The following is a 17,060-nucleotide window of genomic DNA, read 5'->3' on the forward strand; positions in this document are numbered from 1 at the left end:
AAGTATATGGAAGCAGCCAGTATTCAAGGAATAGGGCTTATGCTGAACATGCTTTTTGAATAATATTTTAAACAAAGGGTAAAGGAAGGAGGTTGTGCACTATTAATCTAATTATCTACTTTACACGAACAATACATGGAGTAGCTTCAGTTTCCTTGTGTGCCTTGGGTAAACAAGAAACTGAAGCTACTCCATGTTTATTCCTTGTGTGGTAGGTAATAAGGTAACCCCCCCCCTGCATAAATGACACCTGCTAACAAAACAGGCACAACAAAGGGTGAAGTAAACTGATAATCTACTTTACAAGGGCAATATATTGAGTAGCTTCAGATTCCCTGTTTAACTCAAGAAATAACAGATTTTTGAGAATATAACAAACAAACAAAAAAGTGTGTTCAGCATAATTTGTATTAATTGAACTGATGTTAAACAAACGGGTTTACTGGCTCTTAAAAAAATCAGATACCAGAATCTTAGGGTGATAACTGTATACAAGTGCTATAATCACATTGATTCTCATTTAATATCAAGGAATGTATACCTCCCCCAGAACACATTTGAACAATCCTTACATACTTTTATTATCTATCTTATTAATAAGCACCCATAGTAATGATTGTGACAAAATAAAGCACTTTACTGTAAATAAAGATTAGAAGGAAAAAATATTTTATTAATGAAGATAAACATAAAAAATATATTTTTTTTTTAACTTCATCCAGCTGTGACATTAATTACATTACTGTATTGTAGTACTGTATCAAGAGTCCTCCTTTTCTTGGAAACTGAGAGACATAAATAAAATTTCTTATAAAACAGCAATAGCAACAGATCACAGAGGGCTAGAAAATAGTGGCAATATATACATTCTATATTAGCAGGGTTCCCGACAAATGTTTGTGACCTGCAATTTGGTTTAAATTTTGAAAAAACATTTTTTTTCAAAATTTGTATATATATATATATATATATATATATATATATATATATATATATATTTCACAAAATAGCCAGCACTCTCGAAAATATATTTCATCTTCGGAGGAGGCCGAAACGTTAGTCTCGTATGTAACAATAAAACTTTTTTACTTTTTACATAAGACCTGAGAGTGCGGACCGTTCTTGCTGACTATATATATATATATATATATATATATATATATATATATATATAATTTGCATTGTTAGATCATGTATACTTTTTTTATTTGGATTGCTACAGTATGGGTTCAAACTGCAACACTGGTATTTTGCTCAATGTGTGACAGCCTGTTGCATATGGAGGTGCAAAACTCAAATGGAGCCCTTGAATTTAGAGCTCCTCAAGTTAATACATCTGAATAAAGACACATAGGTTGGCAGTGGCACCTAAACATACAGTACCTCTCAGACCTGTCTGTCCCTTATCTGCACAGCGCATCTATCTTGTGTGATAAGCCATCCTTTCAAATCCACAACGAGAGCATCGCCTGTCAATCTGAGACAAATGAAACCAAATGTGTTGATATAATGTAATGAAAAAAAATAATAAACACAACAAAGGACTACAGGTCAAATTGGTTGAAAAATACTTCTTCTCTAGAATCTTCTGTTTCATTTGAGAGTATGATGGTATCAAGTTTTTGAACACAACTGATGATACCCAGACACACATACAGTATTTGATATTATTTTATAATGAATGTCTAAAAAATTCTCTGACCAGTAACATATACGATGTGAGCAGCGAAGGCAGGTTACTGTATCTTCAATCCCAGGGGTAGGCAATACTGAGCCACAGTCTGAGCAGAAATCTGATATTGATGAAAAACAGGTAGTAGAACCCTCCATCTTACAGCAGTAGAAGGACTGTAGTAGGATACAAAGCAAGTTTTGTGTTTTTTTAGGCCATAGAGCAATTGTTACCAGAACTTGCATATCTATGAGCTGTACATTTCCTATTACATGTATTGGACCAGTTAACCAAAATGCTTAAAACTCAGGGTTGTCTGGATAAGGGATTTTTCCATAATTTTAATCTTTTCATAACTTAGCTGGCTATACCTTAAGAATCATTTAAACATTAGATAAACCCAATAGCATTGTTTTCCCACTGATTAAATATATCGCTGGGAGAGAAAAAGGATATCATTTTTTAAATTGATTTATTTCATTAAAAGGACTTTCCATAATTCAGAGCTTTCTGGATAATGGATCCTATACCTGTATTTGCAACGTGAGCGTACTAAATGTTACAAATGTACTACATTTTACATGTGCAATTGCCAAAAGAAACCTATCAGCAATTAGCATTGAACAGTCTATTACAAGACAGAAAATCAAAGAAAAACTCTCATTAGTTGCTAATGAAAACTATAATTTAGCAGCGATCTTCATCAGCCCCATGAAGTATAAATAAGTCATGTGGCCCCTTTTTAATGCTTTGGCTATTTCTGCTCTGTATGTGTAAAGCAATCAGAACTACCACTGAAGAGGTTGAAGTTACCATAATCTTATTTTTACCAAAGTGCTTGATGACAGATGGTAGGACCTCTTCCTGCTGGTAAACAAATGTGTTGTCTAATCCCCCATCCCAGGTTGACACTTCCTTTAACTCTACATGCCACGTTTATTTATTTAAGCAAAATTTAGAGTTGTCCTAAATTGGACACTATGGGGATTATTTATCATAATCCGAAAATTTCTCATTATTCTCAGAAAAATACTCCGACCAAATCCGGGTTGGATTTTTCCTCCTTTTTTATTAATAATTAATTAAGTTATTAAGATCCAAATTACAGATAGATCCATTATCCGGAAAGTACTAGGTCCCGAGCATTCTAGATAACAGATCCCATACCTTGGTCTCCGAGGAAGTATGTAAATACGAAATGTGTCAGACCTTAAGATGATGTTGTCCATTCTTTTATCGATGTAACAAATAAAGGCCTTGGAAGTGCGCCGCAACATTTTGACTTGCAGTGAACAGATCCCATACCTGCACCAGCCTAAATGTTTAACAGCTCTATAGTAGTAATTATTCAGGCCTTTAAAAGTTGTTAGCTTCCCATCTATCAAAGAGTGAAGTTCTGCCACTAGCGTGAAATTCCGCCACTCTCCATTCATTTCTATTCGATTTTTATAGGCGTATTTATCAAAGGGTGAACTTTCACTTCACCCATTGATAAATACGCCTTTCAAAATCCCATAGCAATGAATTGAGAGCTGCGGAATTTCACTCTAGTGGCAGAACTTCACTCTTTGATAAATTTACCCCTTAGTGTGCTTTGAGCAGCTACACGGCTGATTATTAGATTCTGATGCTAATTGAAATGGTATCAGAGTCGACATGTAATTAAATTAATTACTAATCAGTCTTATATTGTGACATTTCCATTCTATAGTATATTGTGTCTAAGTTAGACAGCAGCACTGAGCATGTGCAGTGAATCAGCAGTGAAGAAGATGGGGAGCTATTGTGGTATATTTGGAGGCACAGATTTACACTGGTAAAGGGCTGTGGTAGCCTTGGGCTGGTACAGAACTCAAAAAAACAATGTACAACGTTTCTGCCCTGCTTTTTCAGTTTAGTTAAGCGACAAATCTTATCTACTACGGGCGACTAATCTCCCCGAAATTGCTTCAGATTTCCGAAGTTGCCTCCCGAGGAAACTTCAGGCAAGTTCGGAAATCCGAAGCAAATTCGTATGCTGTCCTGCCGGCGATTCATATTCTTGCCAGTGGGATGGCATTCGAATCGCTTCAGATTTCCGAAGTCGCCCCAAGTTTCCTCGTGAGGCAACTTCGGAAATCTTAAGCAATTTTCTATGCCATACCGCCGGCGATTTGTATTCTTGCCGACATGGAGGCATTTCAGGGCGATTAGACGCCCGCCGTAGAGAAGATTTGTCGATGGGCGACTAATCTCCTCGTCTGCCACCACCCTTCATGCAAATAATGTATTAATAAGAGCATAGAAACCCTATAAAAAGTCATCAGCTGAATCACTTCCCTAAGTAATCTGACCATTCAGCTCACTACCAAAACACTGAATCTGGCCAATGATTAACTTTTTTGCCATCACTTTGAAAGGGTGTTTTTGCCAGTTAGTAGCCAGATTAATTTGGCCAAGGAACAACCAAAATTTGCTAGATAACCCCCCCATATATATATAAATTGCAAGTTAAAATAAAATCTGCAGGTTAAAATGGATTAAGATAGTTAGTAACTGATGGAAGTAACAGTTCACCAGAACTTGGCAATGTCATCATATATATCTCACCTACAAAACCTGTATTATAGCTTTATTTTCTGCTTTGAATTAATTCCCGCATGAACAGCATTTAATATTATTAACATAGTAAGCGGATATTATGCTGACAAAAAGAACATATGGCCAGAAAGAAATAACAAGTAAACACCAAATGGATCAAGCTGTGGAAATCTATGTATGTCTTTTTTCAACTGTAAACAGATACATTTATAAAAAGGTAACAGATTTTTTTTTATTGTAGCACTCTTTAACTAAAAACATTCAGTCAACATGTAGTATTACTAATCTGTCCTTTGTCTTCTGCCACGTTTCATTTTAATAAGACTGCACAGCTCATTTTGGACTTCCAAAGTCTCCTTTATATATGACAGAGTGGAACCTAAAGCAATTGCTGTTTATCAGGAAGGGGTTATACTGCATGTATTTTATGGATCTCTTCATTATCTTTCAGGCCAAAGTGCCCAAAAGCCCTTAATGACTTGCCTGAGAAATGTCTGCAATTCAGGCCAAAGTTGCCTGAAAAAAGTGAACTGCATTTCGAGTCAATAATAGCAAGCACTAGCAGGCGATTCCCATGCAAGTCAAAGCTGGCAGTTTCAGGCACTTTGGCACTATGTGTTTGGGCTACAAAACTGAATTTAAAGGACATGTCAACCCAAAAAATTTTTTTGCCTAATAAAAGAAAACTTCTATAATTTGCTGCAATTTTGCAATATACATTCATTACACATTTTCTATGGTTTTTAAGTTATTTGTATATGTATTGCTATTCAAAACAGTTTGTCCCTTTCCATTCTCTACACTGGTGGCTCTAGCTTTTGAAATAATGTAACATAAACCAAAAGATTAAAAGACCTGTCTTGCTGGAGGAGACTTTTGCCTTTTGCAACATTGTGTAAAAAGTAACAACCAGGAGTTAAGCAAATGCTATTTTCAATTGCAATTACATTTACAATTATGGTAACTTCATATTGGAAATATGGAAAATATGGATATATTTGGATATGGATATATTTCACCAGGAAATAAAAATACTCTAAAAAGTGGCAACACAGGGTGATTTTCAGTTGACTAACAAGCACCCAAGATCGCCCTGTGATTTTTTTTTTTACTTGAGCACTTTATTTGGTCAGAATATTCGCAGTCATGTTTTCTTTAAAAGAAAATTGCTCACAACTGAAAATTACATTAATTTTCTGTGATGCTGTGAATCGTGAATGCTTTAATAATATAATTAATAAAGTTGTTTGAGACAATTTCCATAGCCTTCTATAGAAACTTCTGAGATTTTTCTTCTTGGGTTTCATTTAGACTTTTGATAAATCCGCTCCTTACAGTCATGCAATTTAGGTTTCGGTTAAACATTTTCTTTTCTTTTCAAAATATTAATCTACATGAAAATTTTCCTATGGGTCATGTTGATTTTTTGTTTTTTATGCGGATAGTTCTGCTTTTGTAAGTAATTGTTACTTGAAGTTCCTATACCTGACTGACCCTTCTTAACCTCAGCGTTTCTAATGCTAACGGACTCCTGCAGAACAAATATGGCAGACCCCCTCATAGAGGAACATGGGGTAAGAAAGGTAATATAAAAGCATCAGGTAAATACTTTTATGACAAGATTATAAATAGCATTCAAAGACAATGTTATGATAAAAAAAAAAGTTCATTTTCTGGTGTCAGTATCTCTTTAAATGTGTTAGTAACCTTATCCTCTTGCCAAGTAAATTGCTAAACCTAGCAAACTAGAAAACAACAGACAATGTTACCTAAAATACAGACATTTTATATAACCTTCATATTCAGATATATTACTCATCCTTCCTCAAAACATTTAATGATGCAGAAAGACGTTTTGAAAACATTTTACCTCCTCAAACTGTCATTATATCAGAGCTGCAGAGAGATGTTTATAGGTTAGAAGCTAGGCTGAAATGAAGAGTGGGATTCTCTGTTCATTCTCTCACAGGAATTGGTCACAGCCCTGACTGACAGGCTTAAAGGACCAGTAACATCAAAAATGTTTTTTTAAAAAACTCTGCTTCTACTCCTCTTCATAAAAGGCGATAGGGCGGCGTCCATCGTGCGGCGCTGGATTTCTCCTCCCTGGCTATTCTACTGACAGCATGTGAAGGAGCCATGGTCACCCCCGCAGGCTGCACGTTCTGTCATCTGTAAGGGAATTTAGTGTATTTGCTGCTGCAGAACACAGAAAGAAATCGTCAGCGCTGTGGCGTTGACCAGCTGCCGTAGACAACATTGTCCCAGCGCTCGGACTAACCCACATGCTGGAGTTGACCAGCTACCGAAAACGATAAAAAGCCAATATTTGTACACAAAGAGAAAGAGAAAATTTGCCAGCCCCCTATTTGCCTTTAAAAAATAATTCAAAAAATTAGGTGTTAGTACCACACTTTGGCCAAAATATGTAAGCTCACGTGCCACGTCAAGGCCTCTCATTGTACGTGAGTCCTACACTATTTGTGAGCATTATAAGTTTGTAGTGCATTTAAAATCAAGTCCCCCAGTAAGACCATTGTGCACATACCCTTAGCTCTGGTGAGAAAGCTTGGAGCTTTTAAGCCCCAGCCAGCAAACTTACACCTGTGAATGATTTCCTTCCTCCACTATAAGCATTTTAGCTTTGTAGTGCATTTAAAATCCAGTCCCCCAGTAAACATGTGACTGGATAATAAGAACATGGTGCACCTCCCCTTAACTAAGGGGCTATAGTGAAATAGCAAAGAGCTTTTTAGCCCCAAGCCAATTAACATACATCTATATGTGATTCCCTGTTTTTAAAGGCTAAATGGCAGCCAGGCAATATTTGGCTACAATTTGTAAACAGAACACAGAAAGAAATCGTCAGCGCTCGGTCTAACTCACGCTGTGGCGTTGACCAGCTGCCGTAGACAACATTGTCCCAGCGCTCGGACTAACCCACATTCTGGAGTTGACCAGCTGCCGAAAACGATAAAAAGCCAATATTTGTACACAAAGAGATACTTGTCACATGTCTTAGATCTACAGCCAGGTAACAAGTAAGCAAGTTTGAACTATCTAAGGGCTATGCAACACCACTGGCTTTTTAGCGGACTGTAGCTGAAAAGGCTTTATTGCTCTCTCTGGGGCAAACCACATAGACTACAAATTGTATTTAAATATTCTATAGTCAGCCATAGCCAGTATCAGACCACTGACTTCCTCTTGGTGTGTGAACTGTGAGAAAGTAGCTAATAATCATGTTGCCAGCCTAAAGATGATAAATGATGCAGCTATTCTACACTCGGCAAAGGATGAGCACCCTTGGCTGGCTTTTGGTAGACCTGATATCACCCACAAAATGTAGGTTCCTTGTTAGAGCACATTATAATAGAGAAGCAGTGGAAATAGATGTGTAATCTATGGGTCTATTCTGACTGAACGTAATTTATAGCTGGACCTCATGAGAAAAAAGAAACATCTAGTTTAGACATATGGTATACCTTTATTTTCTTCAACGCCTGGAATCTACTTTGATTAAATGTAGAAATGTTTTTGCAAAAATAACATGCTTACCCCGTAACTATCCCCAACTCATTCATACTGGGATACCAAATCCAGCAACAACTTTCCTCCTGTAAGATAACTTAATACTTCTGTTTGCACTGGATTTGAAAGACATCTAGCACCCTCTACATTTATAGGGCACCCAACAACCACAGGGTCTGCTTCCTCCTAACATATGGCCCTAGCATTTTGTGTGCAATGACAGTAGCATGTTGCTACAGAACAAGACAGTTATGGAGTCAGCTAGCAATTAGCTTATCCTACATACAGCTTTCACAGTGTCACTCACCAGAACATGTGTTCCTAAACTCTATCCACACACTGTGGTCTGTTTTTCTGCCCCAGTTTTCAACTGTCCTGCAGTCATTCTTAGTCCTCCTCATCCTAATGCTCACCCTCTAAATTGTAATTATAAGGTTAGTGTTAGGGTAAGCTATGGGGTAGGAGGATGTACCATGAAGGCAGGGAGACAGAGAATGGCATGTGTGGCTACAGTTCAGGTCCACCTGTTCTGATAAATGACACCTGCCACAGTAAGAGTGGCATAAAGGAAGAGCTAATTGGCAAAGAATGTCTTACAGGCTGAGGGCTTCACTGCACATAGAAATATTAACAAATCTTAGTATTTTCCTTGTCCTGTCTGTAAGTGATACGTGCTTGCACTTACAGCAACCTCCAACACAGGAGAAAGCAGAAGATGAGCAGGAACCGGCAAGTTAGGGAATTAATAAGCCATTTACAATTCTCAACAATCGGACTCAAATCACATGCATACAAACACGTTTTTATTTTGCTGTAGTAATAGCAAAAATAAAAGCACTCATACACCTCCACATCACAACACGTTACACAGCAACTTACATGTTCCGCTTTCCTTTCCACTGGGGGAAGGGACAGAGAAACCCAGACGGACCAGCAGGAAGTTCCATGTGACGTACAACGTGCCGAGGAAGCAGCTCCTTCCCCAGGGGACTGTAGAGGCGGGGTGGCTGCGTCTGACAAGAATAGAGTGCAAAGTGCAGAGCAGCTTGTTTTCCGGTGCCCTTTCCCTACGGTGTTTAGGGGAAAGAGAAGCGGAACGATCCTTCTCGAGTCTGCTGTTCCGGCGGATCCTGTTTGTTGGTGCACAAGGTCTGTTGCGGCCGAGGAGGGAGGATGAAGCCTGGGCAGAGGGTTCTCTGAAACCCGATTTGAACAAGAAGCGAGATATGGAGGGGAAGCCCGGCCTGCAGACGGTATATCAGGCCGTGCAGGCCTTGTACCACGACCCGGACCCAAGCGGCAAAGAGAGGGCCTCGTTATGGCTGGGGGAGCTACAGAGATCGGTAAGAGGCGTGGGACCGGCCCTGATAGGGGAATCCTAAAATATGGATTGAAGTTTTCCGAAATTGTGGTCTGAATCCCTAGACTAGCGCTGTGATTGTTTAAATGGGAAACAATATCCCTGAGTGCCAGATAGGAAAATCTAGATATTCACTGTTAAATGCTGCACCCCTCTCTGTAGATCAGGGAAACCCCAGTTACAAATATATTTACGTACGTTTATGTTTCTATTCACCCCCATATTTTCAAAGTCCAGCAGAATTTTGTGGTGTGAGGGGCTCGTTTACAAAAGTGGATGTCCCCCCCCCCAGCCCCATACATATGAAGCCAATGGGTGTGTAAACGGCAGTTTAAATGAAAAGTTGCAAGAAGCATCTATCTGCTTAGCTGTTTAACATCTTTGGGGAAAGCTCTCAAGGGGGCGGGTAGCGCGAGGGGCTTGTTTAACTGTGTAATGGGCTGAACCCGTGGGGCATGAGATGAATCCATTCTCTGAGTTCATGCCAGCAGAGGAAGAACCGGTTATTGTTGCCATGGGTAGTTGTTATTAGTTCTTCTTACTAATGAGTCAACAGGGAAATGGATTTTAAATTATCTGGTTAATTGACCTACATCATATAAATGCCCCCCTTTTTTTTTTAAAGTGTCTTCCACCCAAGAACATTTTTTTTTTATTATTTTTGCCCAATTCAAGAAAATGCAATTATAACTTTACAATATATGTTGTAAATTCTAATTGTACTGTAGTTTTAAAGTTTTTTGAAAATGCAATTGAAAACAGTATTTCTTTGTCCGTTCCTGTTCTCGGGTTCTGACAAGTCATAATCGTATGGCTCAGTTAATCAGCTGGCTTCTGCTGCATTGTTTTAGTCAGAGCCACTGGTGCAGAGAACATAAACATCTAGATTCTACTTTTAATAGCAAATGCCTTTACAAATAACTGTAAAGCCCATTGAAATACTTGAATCAATGTAAACTAAATCTGATTAGGATTAGTTTTAGAACAGAGTATTTTAGATAATCGTTGCTTCCACTAAATCGATAAACATGATCTGGTCTGTTTGGAAAGAATTGCATAGCATGCTGCATTGGTAGTCTGACCTGAGCAGACAGACTTATGAAAATGCATGGGCTGAAGGATTCTAATGAGAACCCGATGGACTGTCTGAACCCCAAGCATACAAGGCCATCTCCTTTTGGGTCGCCATTTTGTTGTAATCCATTATATTTATGTCTTAAATTACATTGGAACTCGGCTCACTGAGCAGACGTTTGGTGGCCTAGTTTTGGCTCTGACACTCCGCTTTTAGGGTCCTCACACTAGGTCTGTCCTCATATCTCGATAAGGTATGTGGTCAGGACTGTTTATCTGAATGTGGCCCTCATGGCACCATGGACTTCTTATCATGACATGAACCTTTTACTATTACTTGGTCCTCAAACACATATTCAGACAGATTATTGTCTCACAACATGGAAGCGGTTGGATGACACGGGGGTGTAGATCAGTGATTTCCAAGTTTTTGCCTGTAGTGGGCCAAAAATTGGGCTGAATTACTTTTAAGTAAAGATGTCATATAAGGAAGTATGTGGATCCATTGAGCAATTGGGCCATTATAATCCCTTTTAGGGCCAAATGCTGTCTACTGGCCTCAAATTAGTCTAGCATATTATTTGGCAGGATATATTTTAGTCAGAAGATATGCTCAAAACATATCATGAAACTCAAAAAATTTCAGTATACACTGCTAACATCTTTTCTTTCTTAATTTGTGTTTACATCCAGACAAAAATGAGCAAAACTCCTTGTGTGCACTCTGCAGCCCATAGTCTAGAAAGATCATTACGCCTGTGGTTAAATTAACATTGTTCATACTAACATTGTTCATACTAGGGATGCACCGAATCCTCTTTTCTGGATTCGGCCGAACCCTTTAATCCTTCATGAAAGATTCGGCCGAATACCGAACCAAATCCTAATTTGCATATGCAAATTATAGCTGGGAAAGGGAAAACATTTTTTACTTCTTTGTTTTGTGACAAAAAGTCACGTGATTTCCCTCCCGCCCTTAATTTGCATATGCAAAATAGGATTCTGTTCGGCCAGGCAGAAGGATTTGGCCGAATCCTCCTGAAAAAGGCAGAATCCTGGATTCGGTGCATCCCTAGTTCATACATCAGTTCAATCAGTCCATAGATTTTCACGTCATCTGAAACACTATATACCCGTGGGTTTGTCTGTGCGACACATTGTGATCTGTCAAAATATAAGGTCATTAACCCCCCCCAATAAATAATTGTGCTGTGGCTACAGTGCTTAAAAGAGTCCCATAAAACCATAAAACTATGCAGTGCAGTTCTGAAGTGTTTGATTAATAAAGCTCTAAACCATCTAAACAATTGTTTTTCAAACTAGGAATAATGTTTACCAAAGTTAGGCGAGTTCAGAACAAGTTGGTGATTCACAGAATAAATATTCATAGGGTATTTAGTTGGCCAAGAAATTTGGTAGCTCCACCTCTAACTTCAACATTACCTTCGTACAGTCCAGACTCTGCATTTGTTATGCTTCTTTGCTGTATAGTACTGCAAGCAGAAGGAATGTGTTTGGCATGAAGTGGTGCTATTGGCACAATAACACAAATTATAGACAGAATTGCACATTTTACCAACACTTTAAATGGGACACTGTCACTTTTTCATGTAGTCTTTTAACAATACACTTGTTACGTGTGCTGTTATATATATTTTAGTAGAATAAAGGTGATAGAAAGAAGATTCATTTCTTGCGAGTGACCTTTGTTTAGTAGGAGAGTATATTTCCTGCTAATCATGTGCATGAGTCATCTTACTGTCTCTTAACTTTATGAAATTCATTTAACCACACAGTTTGAGAACACCAAGTATAACATTATCCTATCGCCAGACATTTGACCATATGGTCTAATTACTTAACACCTCTGTGATTTGGTGACACCTCTGTATGGCCCAACTAACTTGGTTGGCAAAGACCATTTACACGACCCAATGATGGCCACTCCAAATAACATTTTTAGTGGTGCTAGCAGATGACACTGGAGGGGCTTACACACAGGTGATTAGTTAGCCAGTGCTTTCTAAAACTGCAATATTGATTGACTTTGTGAGCAGCTTTCTTTAAAGTGCATTCTGTCGCAGAAATCTTTACTGTTGTCTGAACCCTTCTAAGCAAATCTGGAAGACTTGGGATGATTTTTGGGCCCTCCTTTTTTTTTAATCTTTAAAAAAAATGTTGGAAATGTAATGTATAAAATGTTGGAAATCACCTCTTCACTTTGTCAGCGCTAGGACTTTACAGACATACTTACCTGAAAAGTCTTTCACATGCATGAGCCTGTTCTCACTTGGCTATGATCCCACGGAGCTTGGCACTTTTAGTTGCCCTGTAAATAAATGTTATTTGGTAAGGGAACCATGCCTGCCTGACTGCCTGCAGCGGCAGACTCGGATGAATCACAACCAGTGTGTCTGAGCACTGTAACAAAACAAATGCGCCAAAAAACAGGTTGTAATATTCCTAGCCCCCTGTAGCCAGTATCATTCAAAAAAAAAAAAAAAAAAATCCTGCACATAGACAAGTAAGTACCCACTACCCATCAAACTTCTTGACACTGATCTGTGCTTTGAGTTTTTTCAGGCTGCCAGACAAAGATTTAATTACAAGATTAAATTACAAAGTATGTTTTAAATAATTTGTGTGTGTGCAGGGAATTTTTTGGTAACTGGATCTGGCTGATGTTGATCTCGAAGAAAGTACCCCAGGCCAGTGCTTCGACCTGGGTCCAAGGGTTAGCAAGTTAACTCAATGGGGAGGGCAATGCCCAACATATTGACACCCCACGCTTTTAACTTTTAGTTCTCCTTTAAACTGAGAAGAAAAGCCTGAACACATCTTGCCAAACTGCATTTGATTAAAACACTGCATATGTCTCTATCTTTGACTTTATACTTCAGCTCTATTTTCAGGGGGGCCCTGTGCCAATGGGACATATGCAGTGTTTTAATCATACTATAATCACACACATTTAATATACAAAAATGTACAGGTAGTTTACCAAATTCCATTGTAATGTTGATGCTTGTTTTTAAATCTTTGGGGGCATAAGGGTATGGCCATGCCTGTTAAGGCAATTTTTTTCCATTAGTGCCTCATTTTAGTTGTTAGTGGGGCCCACCCCTTAGAGCTGCCACATGCCCTCTAGTGGACTTATCACTGGGGTCTTCTGGTGACAGGGCCCCCTAAATTTAATATAGGCTTCGATGTTTACTTGTGGCCCTGTACACACCTGAGCACAGGGAAATATTTGGTTGAGTACTCTTATAACTTTTTCAATATACAACTATGAGACCTGTTATCCAGACCTGGGGTTTTCCAGATAAAGGATCTTTCCATAATTTGGATCTCCGTACCTTATATCTACTAGAAAATCATGTTAACATTAAATAAAACCAATAGGCTGGTTTTGCTCCAAATAAGAATTAATTCTATCCTGGTTTGGATCAAGTACAAGGTGCTGTTCTATTATAGGAAATGATTTTTAAAAATTTGGATAAAATGAAGTTTATGGGAGATGAGCCTTTGGAGCTTTCTGGAAAACGGTTTTCCAGATAACGGATGACTTTGCAATTGATCCTTAGCATGAAGCTCAGATTCAAAAGCAACAGTTATGACCAATGTCAAGTCACTAATTGGTTACTGCCTGGTAACCAATCAGTGGAAACCAAGAGAGCCGCAAAGCAGGAAGTAGTGTTCTGGATATTATGTTACACATCCAGTCATTCCAGCCTTTATACATTACATTTTTGGCTAACTATATTAGAAACATTATTTATTTTGCACTGCCTATCTATTTACCCAGTTTTTATTTTTACACCGAACAATTATTTTAAAAGATTAACGTATGAAAAATAACAAATCAGATGATAATATGGCAATTAATTGACAGACAGCAATTTTACAAAAGTTATGTCCCAGAAATAGTAGTAACCGTCACCCATGAATATCTGACAATACTTGCAAAAATATTAAAAATGTTTTAACCTGTCTGATCAAATAATCAACCGATCACCATGGTACGCAAAATTGTCTGGAAGATTGTTCCACAGACGGTCCAAAATGCATACTATTTTTAACCTGTATTAGCTATGCATATATGCATTGATACAAATTGAAACAAAATCCTAACGTCACTAAGCACGACTTTTTACCCACTTTTGTCTAAATTCTGAAAATGGGAAAATAATTACAAAAAAAGTTATAAGTATGCAGAGAATGGGACCACCAATTAGATAGTCCACCAATATTTCAATATAGCAAATCACAACTTAACTCTATAGATAAAGTTAAAAGGCAATATTTATTTACCACCATGCCGTATGTCAATTTAAAACATTTAAAACAAGCAGCGCTGCATTGGAAATGAGGGATCCCTCTCCATTGGGAATGTGCTCATACATCGATTCAAATCAATCGCACGTGAGAAATGCATGCAATGATGTAATGCAAAGTTATGGAAAAATATGCAGACTTGAAGTGTATACCATGTAAAAGCCACTGCAGATGGCCTTATTTGTATACAGTCAATAAATGAGCATGAATGTGAAAGGGGAGCAAAATCCAAATATTGAGGAGGGTCACTATTCCAGTTGGCACAGGATTAGGGAGATTATCCGAAGTGGTAGTGCTTGCAAGTGAAGCCACTAATCCATGGTAAGGGGATACTATCTCCCATGAGGGTTGGGCAGGTCAGCCTTGATTGTAATAGCCAGGTCGGTGTGAGGCTTTAATAGATGTAATCCGCGTTTAAGTTAGTGTTGTGCTGCGTGGGCGTTCAATCGGGTAAGATTCCCGTGGGTACAGTTTATAGGTCAAAAGACCGTATTGGCAACTCAACAGTCGCTCTAGTCCAACTGATCCTGACTGATCTAGTCCAACTACAAAAAAAGTTACCTACAGCATTCTACACCATTTTCTTCTAACACTGTAACTTTTGTAACCCATCCCTTGTTATTTTCTGTTTTCACTGACTAGCACTTCTTCTGTGTTGCTCAGGTCTATGCTTGGGAGATTGCAGATCAGCTTCTGCAGATACACCAGGATGTGGAATCATGCTATTTTGCAGCACAGACAATGAAAATGAAGATCCAGACCTCTTTCTATGAGTTACCTTCTGACTCTCATGTCTCCCTGAGGGATTCTCTTTTGTCACATATACAGAACTTGAAAGACATGTCTCCAGTCATTTTAACTCAGGTAAAGAAATCTTAATGACATACTTTTAATATTGCACTGCTTTCCGTTTTACTTCAAGAGAGCTTAGCAGAATTGCAGGATATACATTGATGAGATATTCATTGATATCTTCCAGTTACGCAATGGTTACTTTTTCCTTTCATGTAAGACAAGACAGACAACCATCTAATATGTAAAATAAAAATGTTTTTTTAGGACGAGCAGCATAGGTGGGTGACTAGCTCCCATTCTTTCCTCGTGTAGAATTGACTGGGAAACGATCAGAAGGGAGGGAAAATGCGTCTAACCGTTAGTGTTAGCTGATTGAGCAGTCACAATTTTTGACTTTGAACCAAGCAGTGAGTGCTTAACACCACCTTAATTTTAGAAACACAAAGAGTCTGATATATAAAATAAAGTTTTTATTTTTCTTCCACATTCCTGAAACATTTCAGTAATGTGTATATGTTACAGACACCAGAGAGTGACAACAGATTTGAGGTTCTTTTAAATTCCTATGCAGCCCTACATAATTATTTTAATGTTTTAGTTCCCATTAAAAACCAGCTACCTCCATGCTTTGCAGCCCCAAAATCCATTCAGAAACACTAAATTGGGTTAACTTGAGTGGAGCACAGTAAGTAACAGTCATATGGCAGGTGATGGGAACACTCGTATTATTGCAGAACTTCGTTTGCCAGATCCTGACCATTATCTGTAACCTTTGTTAAAAACCCAGTGGTCTGGTCCTGGACTGAACCCCTCAGAGTCTGGCTGCTTAAGTTGTTCAATATAAAGCTCAGAACTCCGTTTTCCTCCATTTTCATTTGCAGCTAGCTTTGGCAATTGCAGATCTGGCCCTGCTGATGGCTTCTTGGAAAGGCTGTGTGCAGACACTAGTAGAATCGTAAGTACATGGCAATCGCTTTAAGGGATTCTGTCATGATTTTTATGGTTTACTTTTTATTTTCAAATTACACTGTTTATATAGCAAATAATTCACTCTACAATTAAAAATGTTATTCTTGAACCAACAAATGCATTTTTTAAGCTGTAATATTGGTGTGGAGGCAGCCATCTCAGTGCATTGTGCCTGATTCTGAGTTTTGAGAAGCACTTCAGGTTCGAAATACTTTGAGACAGCTTTTGTTTCTCCTCATCTCATTGTATTTACCACGATTCACATTCTTGCTGTTGGGAAGGCATTTCAGGGAGATTAGTCTCCTGCAGTAGCGAAGAATTATCGATTGGCGACTAATCTCCCAATGAGTCACCACCCTAATGGACTGCTGGAGAGGGAAGGGAGCTGGCGATAGACCGAAGTTTATCAGTCACAAGTCACATGATCTGAGGGCACCTGGGAAACTGACCATATGAAATCTGTTTGCTCTTTTAAAAAACTGATTCAGTGCAGAATTCTGCAGGAGCAGCACAATCAACTGATGCATTTTGGGGGGAAAACGTTTTCCTGTGGCAGTATTGCTTTAAGGATGCTTTCTATAGAAAAATGTACTGATTCTTGTTTACAAACATAGAATTATAAGTACATGCTGATTGCGTATGGTTACCTTAAAGGGCAGTAACACCAAAGAATTAAAGTGTCATAAAGGAAAGACAATATAATGTACTAGTGCTCTGCACTGGCAAAACTGGTATGTTTGCTTC

The 17,060-nt window shown here is 38.4% G+C and overlaps 1 protein-coding gene, 1 long non-coding RNA gene and 1 pseudogene across 4 annotated transcripts in view; 1 reads left to right on the forward strand and 2 right to left on the reverse strand.

The window, feature by feature from the left end:
- Nucleotides 1-1,160: 1,160 nt before the first annotated feature.
- On the reverse strand, nt 1,161-3,149 carry LOC108713025 (annotated as a pseudogene).
- Nucleotides 3,150-5,351: 2,202 nt separating this feature from the next.
- On the reverse strand, nt 5,352-8,800 carry LOC121402173. Its single transcript, XR_005966654.1, has 2 exons — nt 8,663-8,800; nt 5,352-6,451 (listed from the first exon to the last, which is right to left on the reverse strand). It is a non-coding gene; the product is annotated as an uncharacterized LOC121402173 (long non-coding RNA).
- The window catches only part of tnpo3.S (transportin 3 S homeolog), a 36,227-nt gene continuing 27,921 nt past the window's right edge, over nt 8,755-17,060 (forward strand). For 2 of the 3 annotated variants that reach the window (XM_018254301.2, XM_018254302.2), the window contains exons 1-3: nt 8,755-9,126; nt 15,216-15,416; nt 16,229-16,302. In XM_018254301.2, the coding sequence (XP_018109790.1) occupies nt 9,010-9,126; nt 15,216-15,416; nt 16,229-16,302 (392 nt within the window). In that variant the 5' untranslated portion in view covers nt 8,755-9,009. The remainder of the gene's footprint in view (nt 9,127-15,215; nt 15,417-16,228; nt 16,303-17,060) is intronic. The other variant, NM_001093678.1, reaches the window with a different exon arrangement.

Source organism: Xenopus laevis, chromosome 3S, assembly GCF_017654675.1.
Source record: "Xenopus laevis strain J_2021 chromosome 3S, Xenopus_laevis_v10.1, whole genome shotgun sequence".
In the NCBI taxonomy this organism is placed as follows: domain Eukaryota; kingdom Metazoa; phylum Chordata; class Amphibia; order Anura; family Pipidae; genus Xenopus; species Xenopus laevis.